The sequence below is a fragment of the Bradysia coprophila genome, chromosome X, assembly GCF_014529535.1.
Source record: "Bradysia coprophila strain Holo2 chromosome X, BU_Bcop_v1, whole genome shotgun sequence".
NCBI classification, from domain to species: Eukaryota; Metazoa; Arthropoda; class Insecta; order Diptera; family Sciaridae; genus Bradysia; species Bradysia coprophila.
The window spans coordinates 1,903,297-1,926,699 of NC_050737.1; the positions used below are offsets into that span (position 1 = coordinate 1,903,297).

A 23,403-nucleotide genomic window follows, 5' to 3' on the forward strand; every position below is an offset into this window, starting at 1 on the left:
GAGATTTCTTACACACCTTGAAACAAGGTAAGATTTATTGACAAGAAATCGTGTGAAAAACCGTCTTGGCTTGTTTGCTTGCGTAGTTCCTTTGTTATCGAGCAAGTATTAATTTACATTCCATCAATAGAACCAATAAAATAAATGAATAGATGGGCAAAATGTGTTCGCTCATGCATCAAACCTAGTGAACGATCACAAATATCCAAAATGCATTTGAATTTCAATTATAGAATGTGACATTCAATTTATAGAAGTCAATTAATGATTAACAAACTGATGAATGAGCATAAAACCGAAGAGAAATGGAATTACGAGATTTACATAAAAATTAACACAAAAAAGCCGATGTTTTATGTAACACCTTCCATTGGCCTTAGTGACAATATTTTTCCATAATCGAATAGCAAATCGGTGTTTATACGACTATCAAACCATTAAATAATCATGTGAATGGTCTCGAAGTTGGAAATAAAAATATTTTCGTTTGCATTTCTTCGCGGCGCTGGAGAGCAATGTTTTTTTTTGTTGTTGTTCCGAATCAGGAAATCAATCGCTTCCATCAGATTAGTTTGTGTTTTAATCGACTCCATATACCATAACGATGAGATTAAGTGGAAATGCAGTGTTTTCGCATGGTTTTTTTTCCTTATCTTTCTTTTGTTGAAATTAACTCAATTTTTTTTTTAAAGATCGCGGCTTTTTCGTATGGTTTTGGAACAATTTTGTGTAAATGCATGGAAATGTTAGATAATTTTTAATTTCATTGATCAAATTATTGCATAAGATAATACTGTTTCATTTTCACGATTTTGATATTAAACCGAATACCGTAACCTATACTTATCTGGTGTATACACACCGAATTATAATGAGAAATAACCATAACAACTTTTGTGTTTGGTATTAATGGGTAGGCAAACGAAAAACTAAATGAAATTTCTGTATTGGATGATTTGAACTCTATCGCTCAGAGGTTAATGGACATTTAATTTTTTTTTTCTTATTTTTATTTTTTTACTTTTTGTTTTTTTTTTGTGTGCTTTGAGCACTGGTAGTAATTTAACTATCAACTTAATGAACAGGTTGATTATGGGGTAATTACACGAATTAACTTGTTGGTAGAAGTGATTTCAATAGCTTCCTGGATATAAAATTGAATTGTTGCCGTGATGAAGAAGAAAGAAAAAAAAAAGATCACGAAAAAGAAAGTGTCGTTATGAAAAAAACCCAATTTTAACGAGTGATAGGAGAACATAGAGTTTTTACATAAACGACACTTTTGTGAACGTGGGACCTGATTTTCTAATGAGTTAAACGCTCCACTTCTGACTTTCTGCTGAAACGACCTATTTTAACCTAAATTCTACTCTGAGACACCCGACTAATTGAACTTTTAGTACTTAATTTCAAGGATCTGAACACAGATCTTCAAAAATTTTATTTTGCTACAAAAAATTCAACAAAGAATTTACTTAGCTTGATGCCGAATCATAGGTCATATTGAATTGCCAACTGTGACATGGCACAAAAAAAAATGTGTACCTACTGTGCAAACGCTTTAACAGATTTATTGGGGCCATATAACATTTAATTGGAGCATTACTTGATGATATTATGTGGCGCTAACGATTCACAAAAAGAAAAATGAAAAAAAGAAGTTTCGTAACAGTTACCCGAAGTTACCCAATAATGGTTTGATTCTCAATTTAACAAAATTCGTTCAATTCGACATTTTCGGAAATCTTTGCGTGTTAGAGATCACAAATATTACGAGTTCATACGAACACGTTATGAGCTACTTAGGAAACAGATCTGGCAAATATTTAAAAACGATGAAAATGGTATCTTTGCGGCCGAAATCACAGAAGTGTTTACTCAATAGAGAATACGTTCTGCATTTTTTCCGATACATTTGGTTAATTTTCTAGAGTTTTTAGTTAACTTATTGGAAATTATTCTTAAATATCAGGCTATGTTCCGTCGTATGCTCTTTCCACATTAAATTGCACTTGACAATCCATCCGAAAGCGGTTTTGTTGAAGTAAACTTATTATTGTTATCCAATTCACTTTAACAGAAAAACTGGTTCCAGAGAGTGCCCTTCGAAGTATAACAAAACATTCACAAGATTCCGAGCAAAATTCATAGAGTTTAAAAACCGACATAATTTTCAAGTGGTAAATTTTAGTTTTGAATGAACTCCATGCAATCATCATGTCAATCTTTATGGCGATCACATGAATAAGTCTTTTACAAGCTTCAGGTACGTAATAATGTCATTACTGATGTAAAGTCGGACTGTGGGAAGTAAACGTAAACTTTAATTCCCGCTTTATTAGTTAGCATGGTATATTACTTAATTTATTCGATACAGACTGTTACTTCCACTCTAAATATGTAAACTAAAGTACGAAACTGTTAATTTAACTAGAATTCCAGTTCATGCTTAATTTAGTTGGAATTTGAAAGGGATGTCACTTGTAGCTAGTTTCATAACATTAGTCTGAATAGAAATTTTGATCGAAAGAAGTGAAACTTCATGTAAAGCCGAGGCGAAGCCGAATTTGACAACACACAACACAAATAAACATAAGCGCAAAAATCCAGTTTAGGCCTGAGTTTGGAACAAAATTCACAACTCAGCGTAACAATGAGTAAAATTTGCATACTTTGCAACGGCCTGCAGCCTCGTGGCATAATAGTTATTTTCCTAACGCATGCTGAACGGCTTTTCTAGAAGTTTCCAACACGAGCCGGAGGCGAGTTCTGGAATCAAATTCGCTAAAAAAACCTTTCAGCATAAGTTAACGAAAATAACAATTCTGTGCACGAGTGGGATCCTTATGTTCACACGCGTAACTTTTACGCACAAATGAGTAAATATATATAAATAATAATTCATTTACATTTACGCACTACGTGTATATAAACATACAATTATGAGTATGCTGTCGTATTTCGTATCTTCTTTCAATTGAACTGCAGATCAATTTTTAATCCATGCACGAACAATTGTGTTTCATTATTCTACATTGAGTTAGAAATCAAAACTTGCCATTCTATAAAAAAATATTTATTTTTGGTCATGCCCAGTTTACACATAAAATGTGCATAAAATTAAATCAAGGAAATAATAATATTCTATGACTATTTGTAAGTTTTATTGCAATAAAAAGAAATTTAAAACAAAACGAATTCCATTTGACTTAAACATTTTAAAATGTGATGTAGACAAGGATTGATTGCCGTTAACCAGATAAATTCAATTAAACAGAAAAATTGTAATTACTAACCTTCGTATTTATGATTTTCTGATGTGGGTATCCCATAAACAACAACTGCACAAAAGAGTGTCACCAACCATATTTCCATGGTAAGCTTCATGTTTATTATACAAATTTAATAATAATTCAAACAAAAAAACAATAAATTTTCAATTTTCTCACAAATTATCTTTTTACGATGAATTAAGAGAAAAACGTTTTTTTTTATTTTAAATTTTCTGTTTTTTGCAATATGACGAGGAACGATGTTCGTATATAAAACTTGGATATTATTAATAACCAGTAACAACAACAACAACAACCAAAAATTATTTATTCATTTTCCAGCAGAGAAAATATTAAGTACACAATTTTAATGTTGGAAGACAAATTTTCCTATTTTCTCAATGACACAAAAATTGGTTAATTTAATTTTTTTTATATTTTAAGTGCGTTCGCGTGCTGCTTTAAATTTATTACAAGACGGAAAATATAATTACTCCAACACTTTCCGTTTTCATTCATTCAATGAGTCAACAGAAACAAGCAAATTTCAAACAAAATAAAAAGAACGATTTTGTATCAAGAAAAGACGGAAAACTTTTTCTTTCACAGTATACTGCAGAAATACACGTCTGTTTCGTTTGACTGCCGCAGTCAATCTGAAACACACAGTCCATTACTTTCTACTTTGCGTATAAACATATAGCACGTTGTTGTTACAGACTACAAGTCTTATACCGTGATGATTGTTTTGAATGAAATAAAGAAAAAAAAAATCCCATTCAATTACAACGCGTCTATAAGTTTGTATATTAAATGTACGATCAGTATTTATATTCCAAAATATCTAATGTGGTGCATTCGAAAATTTGCGCTTAGAAATATATTTTGTTAAAAGGTGCAAAAATATCAAAAAAAACAATGAGAGTCACGAGGGTTAGTATGACGATATGAGCGAAGCGAATGCGATGATTCGTGAAATATAAAGACAACTAAGAATACTGACAGTTGTAGATAGGTCCGATATTTGTAATTTTAAGGTCCACCTGGAAACATTGATTCTTGTACTTTATTTTACTTTGCTGAAACTAGCGATTGGAGTTCTATGGTCGATCCTTTTGTGACAAAACCCATGGGCTGGGCAGATATTTCTAAAATTAGTTGACAAAGGTTTTTCAAAAAGAATAATTTTAAGTTGTGAGGATTGTCTTCTAATTGAAAGAATTTTTTTAGTTTTCAAATGATTTTTGGAGGTTTTTTTCGATGAAAGGACTTTTTAGTGTTCAAAAATTTTCAAAGGATTTTAAAGTTTTTGTTCGGTTGACAGATCGATTTTCTAGGTTACCAGTTGAAAAATGCTTTGGTTCCGCCAAAAAATTCTGAACATCATGGAGTCATTTCGGAAGTCCTACATCAAAAAACTGGTAGTGAAGTTTGGAACGAAATACAAAACAACGATTTTTCTGTTGTTAGTGTTGGAGTGTGTGGACTGGCTTCAGGATATTACGGATAAGTCCTTTATACGGACTTCCAATGAAACGCGACTTTACCTTTCGGCTGTTTATTGGAGAGTGACTTAACACAATTTTACACTTAACTAAGGTCACTAAGTTCTTACTATTACATTTAGACTTCATTGGATCACTAGATAGAATTATATCAAGTGTATATTCCAACAGTTAGTGTTGATAAATAGATAAAAAGTTGAAAAGTAGAGTTTTCGTGTGAATTTTGTTGATCCAAGGCGAAACCGAGGTCAATAAACACACGAAAACGAGCATTTGAAATCTAAACCAATTTTCTTGTTTTCTCTTTTCTCTAGGTGTAATAAGCCACTTTCAACCCTAGGGAAAACAAAAGTATGTAAAAAATGTAGACTGGCAGAAAGGAACCACAATTACGTTTACAGTTACAAATAAAGTCCAATCCAATTTCCTTGAAGCAATAAAAATGCTTTGAAATTTGCATGTATACAACACTCTGTCAGTCAAAATCATTTTTTAATCATGCTATATATCCAAGCTAAATTGACAACAAAATTGGACATCATTTTATCATAAAAAAGTGTGGGCTGCCCATAATGAACTCCACGTGTTCTATCGATTAAGATAGACAAAATAAAATTTCAAAAATTTTCAATATAAATTCTGCGCGTGATGATCTATATCAATTAGTTTGTATACAGATGTAATGATATCTAAGCGCCTATTGATCTGTTGTATAACGCTTCTCATATCACTCTTTGACTAACCTGTTATTTGGTTTCGGCCTGTAAGTTCAACGTTTGAAAAGGAACAAAATAAAATCAATCCCTTGGGATGTGCAGTTGTATGTAAATACTAAAATTATTAACCAAAAACATTTTGTGATCCAGCGCTAAAGGATTATTTTGGAGTAAGATTCTCTCATTCAACATAAATAGCCTCAATAAACAACACACTCTACGGATCCGTAGAGTGTGTGTTGTTCGTATTGAGGCTATTTAATTCAACATGCGAAACATTGAAGCAAGAAGTCTTGCACATCAATAATTGCGTAAAGGATTCTCTCATTCGACATGTGAAATACTGATCCATGAAATAGTATTCAACTTGTCTTGTACATCAAGAGCAATTTATCAAACCAGACTTACATCACTCGATTCTAACTTACAACTTGACGTAGAGCTTTATAATGTTTACGTACGAAAATAATAAAGTGAACACTCAACAACACATCATCCAAGTCACATTCCCCATTTTTAGGTGATGACAACATTTTACTACAAATTCGGAACAGCTTACCGGCCACATATGATCAAAATGGAACAAGAACTATGTCAGTTTTTAAAAGATAACACAAAGTCAAAACTATATTTTTTGTTGTTGTGAGAAAATGTAGAGAAACAGAGAAATAGGTAACTTCCTCGTCCAATAAAGGTACAAGAATATAGAAACACATTTTGGATTAAATGATTCGATTAAGAACTTCAACATGTGTAGGGTCGCAGATATATCAAAGATTTTGACTGGGAATGCAAAAAATTTCTAATACACTGGATACAGTCTCCTCGATCAGTCAATAAATCTAAAGTTAAGCTATTTGCAGTTAGCGAATATTTCGAAATAAAGACAAAACCCGCTTTACAATGGAAGAAGTTGCAACCATTACTCTGAAACTCGGCTCCGAAATATCAAAAATGTATTCGCATGTGATAAACCTCAATTCAATCACACTGTAACGACTGTAACATACATAAATTTTACGAATTTCACGGTAGAAAATTCTTATTCGACGACGGAATGGTTTTACAGATAACCTCTTAAGCCAGACTTTACGGTCCGTAGTCACCTGGTTCTTACTTGAAAGCGAATTCGTCACTCATATAATATGAAATATAACAACATATTTTGTAACATCGCTATTCCTCGCTCATATTGACGTACAACCGAGGGGTGACTCACTTCTAGATTAAATGGATTAAATGGATTAAATGGATTAAATGGATTAAATGGATTAAATGGATTAAATGGATTTAATGTATTAAATGGATTTACGTGTTACGGCATGTTTCATTTTCATTTACATTGCCTAATCACGTAAAGCATTGTACTTACAAGGTTCCAAGTTGTTATTTGACAAGTGGGGAATACAGCCCTCCCCTTCGGGTCGGGCTGTAACACCCCACTTATCAAATAAACAACTTGGAACCTCGGAAGTAATATACTATTAATGGATTAAATGGATTAAATGGATTTAATGGATTAAATGAAATAAAAATTGGATTAAATGGATTAAATAGGAAAAAAGTTCATTTTACCAAATACTGTAAAAGTCTTAAAAATTGTTGATTTTGATCGAACCACGTACTACAACTCATACTACAATGTTAAAAAGCGAAAAAATCCACTTTTAGGAGTTTTTGGTGTAAAGTGGATTAAATAAATTTAATACCATTTTTACAAAAAAAAATCCTATACCTCACGAGTACTTAAACGAGCTGGGGTTCGTTTCTATTTTTCGCAATTACTTTACAAATTTTTCAGGTGGGTAGCCTAATTATTTCGGTAAAACTAAAATTTTTTTTTGGATTTAATGGATTAAATGGAAGTGCGTCACCCCTCGCGTACAACTGTGTTAATAGACATAAAAAATCAAACGATTTTTAAGCCAGAAATGTTACATTATTGCGAAAAAAAATCCTATTTTAGTGGAATTTAATTTAACCCAGATTAGTCCAACCAAATTTGGTGTGGACATTAGGATGTATGATCCATTTGTAACTGTAATATCGTAGCATGACACGCCAAAATCAAATCAAAATATTATTCAACTTAAAGTGTATCAACAAAAGAAGTGTCTCCCCAGTGAAAGCATTCCAATTTCCATTAAACGCAATAAAGCCATCAGACAGTGGTGTGCCCACATATAAAAATTGTTTGTAACAAAAGCCAATTATTATTATTTTTCTGTATGAAGCATTTAAACAATAATGTGCTCACAACTGACATGTATAGTATATTGCTTTTATATATGCTAATTTCCAGTGGTTTATTAAATCTAAGCACAAAAAATGCTCAAGTCTCTTCTGATGCTCGTTATGTAAGTTGTAAGTTGTTGGCATAAACTTTTTGTTCATTAATAATGTCGCCAAATAATATTGAATGGCTTGATTCGATTGTTCATACTGATGTATAAAACATAAGTTAGTGGACTGCACACTTAAAAATTATAATTTTTGTGATTTTCAAATATAAATTTTAAAGGAGTCATCATTAAATTACTATTCGCTATAAAATCTATGTAAACTCACTGGTACCTTCTCGTTTACTATAGTTATATTTACTTATCTGTTTTCGACGATTGATTTTACACGCGAAAGTCAGATCAACCGTTCAACGAGATACAACACTTCACATGTAAAAAATTAATTAATTAATTGTCACGAGAAAAATTTAAAAATTGTCTTACTTTCGCCCCCAAAGCTTGTAAAAACTAAACTTTTACGTTTAACCTTCACTGAATTTACAGGAATCGGTCGAAATTTGACAGAAGACCTTTTTAGAAACAGTAACGACTAATCGACAACAGTGACAAAATTAAACATTGAACTGAGCCAAGTGTTCACTTTTATGGCAAAAAGTGCAGTAAAACGAAAGAAGTAAAATCACTTCATAGTACTTGAAACGAAAGATGTAGCAGATTCAACTGTCAAATCGTTATCTCTTGTCATTTCTGAAAGGTAAACATATTGGGTTGACTTTGAAACAATGGAATTTCATTTCGTTTTTATTGGATGCACCTTTCTGTCTCTCTGGGCGACTTTCAGATGAGAGTCGCTTGAAAGAGCCATGGAAAGACATAGAATTACAAACCAATGGATTAGACAACAAACAAAAATTTTGGATGTCATGAAGGACGGCAGAGTAAAATAAACCAGGCGGAAGCGGTTCATTTTCGAAACGTCAAATAAGGAACCTAGTACACTAGATGAAAATGAACTCAAATGAACACTGACATAAATTGAAAAAATTTATTCGCAAAAAATATGGGGCTACTAGATTATTCAGGTCCCTCGCCAAATCGGCGCTCCTGCCCGGTTAACTTTACTCTGTCATGCATGGAGTGTTTAGCATCTCTGAAATGAAAATGGTCTGGCGATATCGCAAGAATGACTGATGATTGGACAAAAACAATCATGAATCACCCACAACACGACCAATCGACCACCAGAACGATGTACAAATGTAATTAAGAGAGCAACAGGGTCGAATTGACATCAAGTGGCAATGGAAGAAGAAGAGACCTTTATACCCATTATCGAATCTTGGCATTATAAGCGTGACAGAGGCGTTTGTTGAAACTACTGAAGTAGATTAATCACGTTTATATCAATCCGTTGAAAATGCTTTAACAAAAGAGTCGAAACTTGTAATGATGTATACGTACATTGTGTATTGATATGTTATTTCGTATGCTCCTTGTGCAACTATTCCTATCTTAAATATGAACTATCATGTGCGGACATCACTTCGAATCCCTATATCTTTCATTATCTACACACTAAATAAACAGTCAACATGTTAAGTGGAACAGATCAAGTTGTTATCCCATCACAAGAACGGTACACATTGGGGAGCGTCATTCTTGCCTGAAATAACATTTCACATCACTTTAAAACATATCAAATTCAATCAAAAATGGACTCAACTGCAAGAAGGTAGGTAAAAATGTAAGATATGTTAAAGCTGCGTTGTAATTATTATACCGAAATAAATTGACTCATTTTACATAATCGTAATTCTGTAATTCTATTCTGACAATTTAAGAACCTGGCATGTACATATAAGCACACACATATCCCAAATCACGAACTAAATTTGAACCATTGGCGACCTTTTAATTGTAAAAACTTTCAATAGCTACAAATTCTTAAGATGATCGTGAAAAACATTTAATTACGTAAAAATTTCTGCCTCAAAATTAAAAACTAGAAGCGAAATGGGCTGACATAATCGCTTTAAGGTGTGCTGCATTGAAATTAAACTCTTTTTTTGTTGTTGAAATTTGCATACCTAAGTTTGGATACTTTCTTGGCAAGATATTCATACACTGATCTTACATCTCTCATCTATGCGATCGAGAGGAGTTACCAGAAATTCGTGTAACAAAACTTTTTTTTTTGCTTTTCGCTTTTCTTAACAACATCAGAATAACGTGAATGTTTTGTGTTATGCATAAACATACCAATTTGATTGAGATTGGAATCTGATTCAAATAATGCGTTGGACTAATTTTCTGAATTGTTTCATTGATCGTTGTGATATACTTTTGGAAACATGTAATTAAGATGTAGATTTTGAAGATTTATTGTTCGGTGTTTGGCTAGATTGGCTTGGAATTATTGTATACAGATAATAATTCATGTGCTTGTATAACCGATATTGATATTTTCGATGTGTTGTAATGGCAACTACAAGACTTTTATGTGGGGTGTAGCGACATATCAATGCTAAAGAAATGTAATGCAGAAAAGTAGCTTGAATTGGACGTTATAACATCGGTATGCCACACCAGTAATTTCAGATCATTTTTTTTGCTAATCGGTTTGATTTTGAGTTTGCATCAATGTGGAATGGAATCTAGGAGTTGGCGAGTAAGACCTCGACAATCTACACATAGTGCTTAAAAAAGCATTTATGCACTCGATGGCATAAATAACTATTTCTCAACACAGTGACGTAAAGGAAAAATTTCGTTGAGAAAACCATCGCATGCAACATCTACTACATCGTGCGAGAAAATTCCTTCATACCTCCTTGGCAGATGAATAATCACTTACAATAAAGGTAACGAAAGTCTTACTTTTTTTCAATGAGCTGATAAAGTATTCAGCGACTTCAGCTCAGAAATACCATCCTACATTCACATGTTATCGAGACTTGGCTTTTCAGCAGGGAGGTTTGTTTTTATCTATTATAAAATAATCTTACCAGGAGGCGGAAAATTCGATAATCATATCAGGAAGACAGTTTCATGTACATTTCAACCACCGACCGTAGCAAGTTTATTTGAATCGAGAAAACCTTCGGCAATAAAAATTATCGCAAAAACCGTATTATTTCCATGGACTGATGCGGTGCTGTGAGCAAAGCAATATATCCATAGAATTACTTTCTTATTACTTTGACGAAGAGTCAGGGGTGGTTTGCCAAAAATTTTGAGCCAGTTAGTAAAACGAAAATTTCTATATTTTTCCAACTCGATGTGGATTTATCGGGAAGATAAATTTTGGTCGAAATCATAGCTCTCCTAGCATATGAACATGATAAATATTCAGAGGCTTATGCAATTAAAATAGGCCTTGTACTTCTTTCGACATTAGTCATGATTTCTTGGTGTGACAAAAACACACAAATTTGTATCATTTTTGACGTTGGAAAAATGAGTGTTCGTGCTAGGAGCGTGCTATGCTAAAACATTTACCAATATTAGGAAAAAGTCTTTTCATAGCGATGTGACAATGAAGCGTTGTGAAAAGGGCGTCTTCTTGTCATTCTAAGAGGTGCCATTTTAGGTGAGAAAATCATTTTCTCCCCTAAAATGGCGGGTTAGCCATATTGGGTGAGAAAATGATCATTTTCTCACCGGCCTTCGCTTCGCTTTGGCCGCAAACTTTTGCTCTTCGTGAAATTCCCTATTTTCTCCCCTTGATTGTTAGCACATAGCTAACAGTCCAGTTAGCTCAATCGGTAGAGCGATGGACTCATGGCCTATGGGTCCCGGGTTCGACTCCCGGTGTGAACATGCTCATATGGTTTTTCCTAATCATGGATGATTAGTGTCTGCTATTAGTTTCAACTAATTGGCTTTATCGACTGTAAAATAGTCTAACAAAAATTATCGGAATCGCAAAAAAATGATTTCTGAGGTGTAAACACCATCATGACTTAAAAAAAAAGTCAAAGAATGCTGTTCAGCAGCTCCATCTATGATTTCCACCTATAATTTCGAATTGATAGATATTCAAAAAAATGCGTGGGCACGCACAACAGGCCCTTTGGCGGCCAAGGTGCAGGAGTCTATGAATATAAATTCCACCCACTTAATCTATCTATCTATCTAGCACATAACTATTCTATCATCATCATCTGACTTCTTACTCTCGAGGGAGCATAGAGAGTCTACAAATTGTCGCCATCGAATTCGGTTTGGAGCAAGCATTTATTCTTTCCCGGCTTCGACGACTGTTCGTTTCCACGTGATTTTGGGTCTGCCTCTTTTACGTGTTCCCTGTAGGTTCCAGTCCAGTGTGCAGTCCTTTGCTAAGAAATTTCCCACATAACAGAAGCTCTCAACTTCGCCCATTGTTTCTCCTTCGATTTTCAGGTTGCACGCTGCAGTTGCGCATTAGTTTCGTCTTCGTCACGTTTATCTTTCGTCCCACTTGCCCAGCATATTTAACAAGTAGACGTATCGATTCTTGCATGTCTCGTGCTGCCTGTGCCATGAGCGTCAAATCGTCAGCAAAATCAATGTCTTCGAGACGTTCGGTGTGCGTCCATTGAATACCTCTGGTTCCGGTATTTACTTTTGCGCATCACCCAGTCTATTCTATAACATTTGGTAAACTAACGGCAAACAAATTCTTCACCTTCGTTCAAGACAACATCCGTTTAAAAAATAATTTTTATTTATTTTCAACATTTTTCGCGAATTTCAATTACATTTTGTACGGTAGAAATTTTAACAATATTAAATAACAATCGACTAGAGTACGAAATCAACTACAAATGAAAATTCTCGCAGAAAATTTTCTGATTAGACAAACGCTAGAACCAATAATACTACAGATAAACTGGCCACGGTGAACACTTTATTCGGTGATATCTTCGAACCACTTGAGCAAAATCTGCCTTTGTCACCAGGACTAATGCACATCGCATACTTTATGCCTTCAGCAATGAAGTTCTGCTCATAGGTGCCTAATGAATAGCAAACCTTGCAAAGACTGATTTAACACATACTAATGAAGAAGTTAATGCGAACCTGTAAATAAGTGGGACCAGGGACCAACAGCAAATACAGCTACGTCTTCTCCGCCATGACTTTCCATATCCAGCGGCACAGTTGCTGGATGCTGAAAATCGGTTCGGTAAAAATCCATCGTCTTGGGATTTATCCGGGTGCCATTCGGGTGTACGTGTTTGTAGTGGCTAAGTGACAAACAAAGAAGGAAAACCAATTATTTCAAGTCGAAATCAACTGTTATTTTAAACCATTTACCTCATTCCATTAGCGTAACTCAATGTGAAAAATGGCTTTCCATCTTCGGTGGACGTATCGCCTAAGCCTAGAATATTGTTTCCACGCCGCTAAAATGAATCAAAAATCAATAAGAAAGTGGTAAACGAGCATCTCGCTTAGTTTCATTTACTGGATAACCACCAATGGACATTGTATGACTGTGATCCGATGTTACAATAACGAGTGTGTCGCTTAAATCAGCTTGATTTATAACGTAATCCACTGCATGATGCAATTGTTTTGTTTCATCAAGCGCAATACGTGCACGGTTTTCGTGATGAGCCATATCGATTCTTCCAGCTGTTGAAAGATATTTTTTTAAAGATTGTGGTAAAACCTTAAGAAAATGTTGTCGTGTGGAAAAGTATGAAACTACGACCGTTTGTTTGAAAACGATACATACCTTCAATCAGAAGCAGGTAGCCATTAGGATTTAGGTTCAGCATGTTCATCGCAACCAAAGCCATTTCACTTAAATCCGGTTCTGTGTCAGGTTTTTCCAAATTATAGCTCAAATGATCATCGTTGAAAATTCCCAGTAAATAGTCAACTTCAGATGTATTCACACTGAGCATGCTTTTCTGTAGACACGAATGTCGAACTGTTCTTGAATATGTATTCTGTTAATTCAAGGCTCGAAATTATTTACCCTGTCGTCTACGAATACAGGTCTGCCGGTAATAGATCGTTGTGCCAGCCATTCATCGATCAAATTTCTCTCATCATTGCGAAGACCACCTTTAACCGAATTTTTGTTTCCGGTTGGAACAAATCTGTTTCGACCACCACCTAAAAATACCTTCACAGAGATACACAAATTTAAATTGTGATTTCAGCGAACTTTGAACGGAATATCGATTCCCGAAATGAAAAAAATTCCCTTCTACAGTGTACCTGCATATTTTTACCAACATCACTATAAACCAGCTGATGTGCAAGGTCAAGGCATCCCTTTGGCGTAACACCATCATGTTCCCAGTTCCTATGGGCCGACTTAGCATACGCAGCTGCTGGTGTCGCGTGCCTAGAAAGTTGTTAAATTCAATGCCTAGAAGCCAAACCACTTTTAAAGACGACTCACGTTAATCTTGTTGTGGTGACAACACCAGTCGCCTTGCCTTCAATAAATATTTATTTTAATGTCGAATTAAATATTATGCAAGCACTAGAAACCGCAAAGACCGTAAAAATTTACCCGAATCCTGTGCCCATTTGAAAATATTCTCCAGATGATAATCGCCATTCTGCTCAGCCGTACAATTTCCATACTGAACGGATGATGTTACACCCAATGTACCGTAATTATTTTTGACACCGGAAAATAAAGCTGTCGCTGTACAGGCTGAGTCACCGACCTGGTGATTTACGCAATACGTCTAATAAAGAATTCAGACGGAATTAAATTTTATCTGACTGATGGCCATCGCCATACAGTTGTACATAACATTGATCCAATAAAATATCCGTCCAGAAAGTGATCGAGGTTCCTGCGGATGGTTCAGTATTATGTATAACTGCTGGCAAGGTTTTTTTTTAGTTTACTTTAGCCAATCCAGTATATGGAAATTTTTCGAACGATAACTTCTTTTCCTCTCCACCCATGTACATCCTTGTAGCCTAAAAGAAAAGTTGAAATGGAACGTTATTCTTACATATAAGTGATACAGGTTTTCTAGTTTCAGAAATATTGCAAAGTATTGATATAACATTAAAGACACCCACTACAAAGTACAAAGTACAAGGTGTAAGGACACTCGCGAAGGCGGCTGTCACCAAAATATTTGGATAGTTTAGAGTATATTGGTGCACAAAACGTTATATTTTAAGTTTAATTCAGGGGTTGCTTAAAAATGTTTACGCTACCATTTTAATAACCTTGATTGATTGATCAATTCAACTGAAATAAAACTGAACTGACGTTGAACAATCTCAGAAAATATCACCGAAAGTCAGAGTGCTGTAACCATAGACTATTTTTCGGAAAACAGTTTCTCAATTTTTAAAATTTTCCCGCTTTTCCCTAACATTTTCCTAATTTTACCAAATAAAAAAAGAATTGGTAAAATTTAGGAAGAAATAAGAAAACCAAAAATTGTCTTCATCTGTAACTCAATCAAACAGAGTATGGAATTACGTGGAACTAAATTATTATCAGTCAGGAAAGTGTTTGATTTCTTGTGTCCTACCGGTGTTGACGTGTGGAGCAGAAACGTTAACACTAACTAAAGCATCCGAGAACAAGCTCATAGTAGCACAAAGAGCAATGGAACGCTTAGAGACAAAATGACGAATCAGTGAATTCGGCAACAAACGAGAGTCGTAAACGTGATGGAAGGGATAGCATCGCTGAAGTGGAATTGGGCAGGACACATTGCGACGAACGTTGACCACCAGAAAGATAGACGAACTTGATCAAGCGAATGGTGAGGACAAACTGGCAGCAAATGGCAACGGATCGTTCAGAATGGAAGACAAAGTGGAGGCCTACATCTGGCAGTGAATATCAACGTGCTGATTAAGAAGAAGAAGAAGAAATTTTTATACTTTGTTGTACTATGTGTCAATTGAACTATAAAGGACTATTCAAAGAGTGTCCGTTCCCACTTGCACGCTATAATACGTTCTTCGAAACCCCCTGAAAAAGTGCGTACGAAATGTGGTTATCGAAAATTCAAATTCAAATTCTCTTTATCTGTTACTGGTGGTCGCTTATCATCGTAAACACATCTTGATTATTACTCGAATTTTACTGTCCTTTTTTCAGAACCGTTTTAAAAGACTAAAATATGACATTACTGGGTATGAAAGGTATGAAAAACAAATGAATACATCAATTATTCACCTTCATTGATGATAGATTTAATAAAATAGTTATAATCATTTCACAGTCGATAAAATTTATTTAAAATGTTTGGGACTTGTGTGTGTGGTTTGAACATATTTATTAGGGAATGGGTAAGGATAAAATTTGCGTAGGATTATTGGACGGAACGGAACAAAATGTGGTTGTGGGCGACACTGATATTTGATTTTGATGAACACTCAATGTTCTCATCACAATTTTATTGCCCAGATTGTCCAAAACAATTAACCAGTAAGATATTGACTCATTTCAATCCGAAATTTACCCATCCAAACTCTTCAAATATAACTTGAAGTTATAACAAAATTTGAATTAAAATTTTTATTGAGAAAATCCATAGAAGTTGGACCTCTAATGATTATCCTTCTACTTAATTCACTTTTATTCCACAATTTTATTCAATGAGACATAAAGATATCAAAACATTTTTCTACAAGCAACTAATAAAACCGAACAAACTGTTGACTCGGTTAACAAGAATTTACTAAACTGTGGTTGAATGGAAAACCAATGAATGATACCTGTTCATGCGGTTTACTGAAAACTACTCCGTGCTTTTTTTTTAATCTATTTATACTCAAAAAATACCCCTTTGAGTGAGAGTTATTTGGAGGCATTATTAAATCAATTTTATTTATGTCTCATTATCGGTTTGGACTTGGGGTGAGACATGGAATTTCAATTAAAACCGATTACGAATTACAATGGATTCTACATTATGTCTCTCAATAATCACTCAAGACCCATCAAAAATTATTTTTCATGCTTGCGGGTCGAAAATTGTTCTTTCTATCCTTCATTGAATTTAATGAGGTTTCCTTATCTTGTAAAATACATAGCAAAACTAGTGATAAACGTGAGAAGTCATGTTTTCGTTTGTTTATTGAACGCAGCTTCGCTTCGTATCATCAAACTTCACCCGAAAATTGGATTTTTCAACTTTTTATCTCTTTATCTCTGCCAATTTATACCAATAACTTTTACATGACTAGTGTGAATGTTGTTGATCCGAGGCGAAGCCGAGGTCCCTAAACACATGAAAAAGAGACTTTTCATTTTTAACCCGTGTTGATGTACTGGATTTTACATCGGCGGCGCAGAAAATGATGCTTAAAAAATTAGGGTCAATTTTGAATTCTTTTCTCGAGTTTTCGTGCATGAAAAATTACATACGTACATGTCGTGGACGATTGATTTTAGGCCTAAAGTTAATTGTCCAAGACACACACGTAAATAGCTATTGTTAACAGTCTATCAAACGGATCCGGACCGACAACATTGGGACACTCGAGGTTTGGTTAACCGAATTTACGATCTGCAATTTTGCATTAAAATTGAATTTGAATGAGTTTGGATCATTTGAATTTATGTTTTCGCGAATTTTCTGCACATTTAACCGATTTCGAGTTTCACAGGCTGAATGTGAACTAATTTGAACCGAAAGTGTGATGTGTCACTAGTATCGGGTTTGCAAATCTTCTATATTAGAAATGGTACGTATGTATTTGTGTGTCTTAGTCGAATTGCTCAAAAACCATGAGTCAATAAAAGTGAATATCTTTTTGTACTGAAATAGTTATAAACTTCGCTTTGTATAAATAAACCTCACTAACGTAATTGAAACACTAAAATTGTACTCATATAATTCAGTTATTGTAAAGAATAAAACGCGCCAAAACGTAGTCAGAATTTATATCAAGAAAATTGATAAACTTTGTGTGCAAATTAGTAGCAAAATATTCTCAATGAAAATGCGAAAGCTTTCCTAGACAACCTTGTGTCATAGCCAAAATCTCGTTTTTTTACACGACGCCCCAATAACTTACCATTAACGTCGGTATAGACATTCCATCTCCAATGAAGAAAATCATATTTTTCGCAACGTTTTTATTGAGCTGGTCTAACTGCAGTTGACGGTGCAATGTAGCCAGAGTATTTTCATACCAAAAATCCTTTGACGCCTCTCCCAATGGACCCACAGCTCGTTCGGGATTGGGAAGATTCCACTGGGGCATCGGATTGCTGGGCGGTTCATCGTTTTTCGCTAATATAGAAATAGAGACAATATTTGCACTGAATTACGCTGAATTTATTGTCGGTTGTTTACCATTTGTTTTTGGAGCACAATTAACATGATCGGTATGCAGCAGACATAAAATTAAGAAAATATTCCGAATTTCGATTAACATCTTTTGACGACCTGTTTTTTTTTCTCGGTTGTACTGTTTTACGTTTTTAATTACAACAATTACGATAAATTGGAGTGCTGGTAATTATTTGTCTGCTGACAACACTTGACTGAGTAAATCGAAACCTTTTGAATTGTAATATACCTCAACAAGTCAATACATTTGAGTTGCTGGGCGATATAAAAAGTGACATGTGAATACACACTTATTTTAAAATTCTGTTAAAAATTCAGAAACAAACTCATTTAATGGCGCACTACGACAATCGACAATCAAAAATGTAACAAAACATTCGGTTGGTATTACGTACAGGTGGTTTGTATGAGATATATGAGATGCCACTTAACATTGTTCTCATCAATTAGACTTTTTGTTACAATTTCATTTAATCCAAAACCAGACGTTTGTCACTATCTCCTACATACATATCGAGTAAGTGAGACTCTAACGTGATCAGTATATAGGTAAATAGAATGTTTGCAAATTTTTGTTCTGTCTCTGTTTATTTTGAAGGTCACGTCTCGCACGGATCTAGGGCAAAATACATATCGGTCGTTTTCAGACGAGACCATAAAATTCGGAGGGTTTTTGAGAGTAGGAAAAAGTTGTTTACGCGTTTAAGTACCTTTTAATGACAAATAATTTGAGGCAACATCGCTGAGGCATACAAAAGTGTCTAAAATATACCGTGAGTGAGTGAGTGAATTTTTGGAATTTTACGCGTGATTTATCTATACATTTGCCCGTTTGGGCAGCTGATTTTAGCCATTTTCGCAATGTACAACCAGAACCTGCGATGTAGCGCAAAACCAATTACGTCCATAAAATATGCGTATAAATACAAAGCAACAAAATCACGAGAAAAATTCCAAAAAATTTCATCACTTTCGCACCCTAATCATGTAATTTATTTTTCATACCTAGGACCCGAAAAGTGCGACTTCGTCGCACCTTTTTTTCCGTCCAATATGAACAATACTATTCGTACCACGGACTAAAAGTCTTTTTTAGCATATTCGATTCCAGACCTCGCCTTCGGCTCTGTCTGGAAACTTCTCACACGCTAAAAAAGATTTTTAGTCTTAGGTACGAAATGTACTATTGTATGCTTGCTAAGAGGGCCGAAAGTAAAGCTGTCAATTCGCGGGGCGAAAGCTTTCGCTTTCGCCCCTTGAATTGACATTTCTTTACTTTCGGTCCTCTTAGCAAGCATACAAAACTTAATACGTAACTCTTTCGGCCTCCTCAATCGATACGTAAATAACTATTGTATGCTTGCTAAGAGGACCGAAAGTAAAGCTGTCAATTCGCGGGGCGAAAGCTTTCGCTTTCGCCCCTTGAATTAACATTTCTTTACTTTCGGTCCTCTTAGCAAGCATACAAAACTTAATACGTAACTCTTTCGGCCTACTCAATCGATACGTAAATAACTATTTCATGTGTCGGGCCGAAAATGAGGGAGTTTTGAGCATGTACAACTCGCGAAATTGCCTAAAAACAATCGTCCAAAACAGATACACAAATAACTATTGTGTAGTGTATACTGCATATCTTAGACTAATCATACCTAGACAGGAAATTACGAACAGAATTACGTAAAATTTGAGGTACCGTCATTTAATACGAAATATGTAATTTTTCCCTGCTAAATTGGTTGGCAAATTAGCGCATAAAATTTAAATGTGTCTACTGAAAGGATGAAAATTGTCAACGCTTACAACGAAAAACTCTACGTGAAATTGTAGAAAATGTATAAGATACAAATTGGTGTATCACACATTTTATCGTACGAAATGCCAGTCTATGTAAAGAATGAATTTCGCGAAATTTGTGAAAATAACTTTTAGGTTGTCGCCTAATCTTTAGTTATTTTTTTTTAAATACTGTTTTGCCAACGTAAAAAATCATTTTTTTCATATCTAAGCTGTTCCTCTCTCATTTTCTCTGAATTCTTTTAATTCGTATGCTATTTGAAATTGCAAATCAGAGAATACAGTGAAACCAAGAAGCTTAGATACGAAAATGTAACCTATAAGCGTGAAAACGCTTGCGAGAATTTTTCCGAATTTTCGTGATTTTATAGATTCACAAAAATGGTGAGAATTTTGCGAAAGTGGGATTTTTTACGTGTACAGTCAACGTTTTTCTAGTTTTACTAACAAAAATACGATACTCGATAAATTTGCCACTGTTAAATTTCAAGTGGTTCTTGCCTTAAAACTAAAGAGGCACTGGTAGTAGAGATCGCATCACCAATGAATGATACTCTGAATTTTACTATGGTGTTCCATTATTCCTCCTCTATCCCATTTTGTATCAAGGCAATATTTTTTTCAAATTACGGTTCATTGCAATGCTTTGGAACGGTGTCTCTGTTGCGTATAAAATCTATACCCTACGTGCTAACGCAAAACATTAAAAGGAATAAATTATAATGTGAAATGCCACATATTCATAAATATTTTAATTTTCATGGAATGAGAGTAGCATATTGTCACTTTGCTTTTAAATTTGGAATGCGATTGACTGGCATTGACCCGTTACAAAGTTTTTGTATTGATTTCAAAAAAGAAAGTTAAAAAACTTTTTCTTAAATTTTAAAGAGGTCACGTTATTCCCACAATTTCTTAACATTGAACCTCATCAATCTTCAATCAGAACCTTTTTTTCACGTTTAACGATTTCTACACTTGAAAACTGCTGGCCTCAAATCGTTTAAAATGATTCAGTGAGCTAGACATTTCATTTGATACGAGTGTGTAGGCTTTAAAAAAATCTTTAATTTATGACGAGCCAACTTTAAAGCTTGCGAATCGTCTTCGTTTCTCATCAAAATGTAGTCAATGTTAGGTTTCTACTTATTCACTAAGTGAATCTCACTTTAAGATCATGTTCTTCATTGAACTCATAAAAGTAAAACAAATAGTAGGACACTACTAACATATGCATGTGAGTGCAACCGGGCTCATTGAAATGGTATAAAAACGGAGTCTAATCCTTAGATGAACATTAACAATTAATAAAAATAATTTCTTTATCGTTGTCTGAAGTTAAACACTGGTTTTATGATTGTATTTTACAGTCTTTACACTCTTATCTTTATTGTTTCGTTAGATACGTTAAACCTAGAAACATCTTACGGCTCGGAATCATAAAACTTACTTTGGCCAAATGGAGAAAAATGTAGATCTGGTTGTGGTCTCCATCATGGCTTCATGGTGAAAAATCGATTTAAAGAATGTCTTGGCCATATTTATGGTAAGTAATTTTTATGATTCTTTAAATATTTTAAGAATGAAAAAAGTTTCAGTTGAGGAATTGCGAACCATGTAAAAAATAAAGTTGTTCGGAGCTTTATAGCTACTTCTGCTACTAGAACTGTAAAATTGTACTCTATGTGAGACGTGAACAAATTACGAGCCAAAACAAGTGCGTTTTATGTATAAAGTACAGTGCATGGTGAGTAGAGTGGTCCATATTTGTATGCATTTTTTTGTGGCTTGTTGACAAAGTCAAAAATTGGAGAAACGAAAGTCCAATTGTCCATTCTCAAGACGAAACCAATGTTGCAAAAAACCCTTTCAATAGACATATTCCATGTGCGTAAAATGGGAAGACCTAGCAGCGATTCGGTCTAACGGAACGAAATTACAAACACGCGACCCGTAACAAGATCAATGAGGTACGCGCTGAGACCTCAATCTAAATTACATAAAATAAATCATTAAACTCTGACCCTGGTTGAAACAACTAAAAATCAGGAATATTTTTGCATACATTAGTCGTAGACAAAAATTAAGCATTGAAGAAAAAGAAGAGTTACAAATTAGGCCAATTTTCAAAAAGAATAGAATGAAATAGTAAAATTATAAGTTAACTCTTATTCGGGAACTTTGAACTAGCCGTGATTGTCGGTTTTATGTGGAATTGGTCTTAACTGATTTTTATAGAGTTCTGTATTCCAAGTGTTTTTAAATGATGTACACATGCAGCAACACCACTCGAAAATTTTTGTAACACAAAGCGATGACTTTTATCTTAGCTTTCCCTAAAACTATTTTTGGAAAAATTTAGGAAAATGAAGGAAATGGTTTCCTGCAAAATCACGACTTCACAATAAGATAAAAGATAAATTTCATCTGAGAGCAGCAAGATCTATGGACTGGATAAAAAAATCGGCTGGTGCGACTGGCTTAGCTGACCGACGCATAGATATATAGATACAACATTTCCAAATTTCCGATATAAGTCGACCAGCTATCACACATTATATTCCATTGGTTCACATTTTTGCCAGAAGATTGGACAAGGTGGCAAGGATGGGTGGGCAGAAGTTTATTCGTGACAAAAAACACGCAAGATTTGATACGAAATGTTTTTACATAATTTTTTATTTAATATCCTAAATAATTATAATTTTACAAACTAAAATATACAAATTGTACAATTGATCAGACAAAACCAAAAAAATAATGAAAATTAAAGTCAACGTCAGTGAAATCTAGACACGAATTTGCTTCAGCTTGTCCACTCAAACAAACAAAAGCATGCGCTGTGGATTGGTAAAACCATATAGGTACGTAGGAACAGTTTTGTTTGTATGAGTGTACCAACTGAAAAACAGCTGTTAGCAAATTCATGTCTAAATTTCACTGACGTCGACTGTAATTCGTCTGAACTGAGAAATTTTCTAAACTTTCTTTTTATAAATAACGGCGACTGTAAATCAAGGTACGAAATGTTCACCCTAACTACAATATCGATACTTTTGTAAAAAGCTCAAATACCATTTACAGTTCGTGTGTTGAGATTATGGAGAAACTGGCGATTCCGCTACCAATAATGTGAGTAAATTGAAAGGGACAAAAAAAATTAAAAAATCCCGAAAATAGCTGGTCTTTCTTCGATAAAATTACGAAAGATTTTTAGTAAAAATTGCCATGAAGTGCAATACATTCAATGTGATGTTGTTGTTGTTTTTGACCATACCAACAACTGTTTTCTTATGATGACAACTTTAATAGTACATTGAATGACAAGGGGCGAAAGTAAAAAAATTCAACCGTGTGCGAGAGTTGGAGCCCGCGCCGAAGGCAAGGGCTCTAATCGCACAGGTTGAATTTTTTTACTTTTGGCCCGAGTCGTTCATACTATTTTTTTTGATACCAACATTGAAAATTGATACGTATCGCAAACATCGCAACAAAATGTTAAAATAAAAAGGCATTTAGCCAGAAAATGCGGGGGTCCAGGGGGCGGCAGCCCCCTGGTATATGAAAAATTAAATAATTTAGCC

At 34.4% G+C, this 23,403-nt stretch overlaps 2 protein-coding genes across 2 annotated transcripts in view; both read right to left on the reverse strand.

The window, feature by feature from the left end:
* The window catches only part of LOC119082681, a 45,957-nt gene extending 42,032 nt beyond the window's left edge, over positions 1-3,925 (reverse strand). Inside the window, exon 1 of the mRNA XM_037192258.1 lies at positions 3,297-3,925. Within this exon, the coding sequence (XP_037048153.1) occupies positions 3,297-3,387 (91 nt within the window). The 5' untranslated portion in view covers positions 3,388-3,925. The remainder of the gene's footprint in view (positions 1-3,296) is intronic.
* Positions 3,926-12,419: 8,494 nt separating this feature from the next.
* Positions 12,420-18,391, reverse strand: LOC119082116 (alkaline phosphatase-like). The gene is made up of 12 exons (XM_037191500.1): positions 18,026-18,391; positions 17,745-17,962; positions 14,598-14,672; positions 14,251-14,431; positions 14,137-14,173; positions 13,950-14,079; positions 13,705-13,854; positions 13,459-13,636; positions 13,186-13,355; positions 13,035-13,123; positions 12,798-12,964; positions 12,420-12,733 (listed from the first exon to the last, which is right to left on the reverse strand). The coding sequence occupies exons 1-12, from the start codon at positions 18,105-18,107 to the stop codon at positions 12,570-12,572; spliced, it is 1,641 nt and encodes a 546-aa protein (XP_037047395.1). The 5' UTR covers positions 18,108-18,391; the 3' UTR covers positions 12,420-12,569.
* Between the last annotated feature and the right edge of the window lie 5,012 nt (positions 18,392-23,403).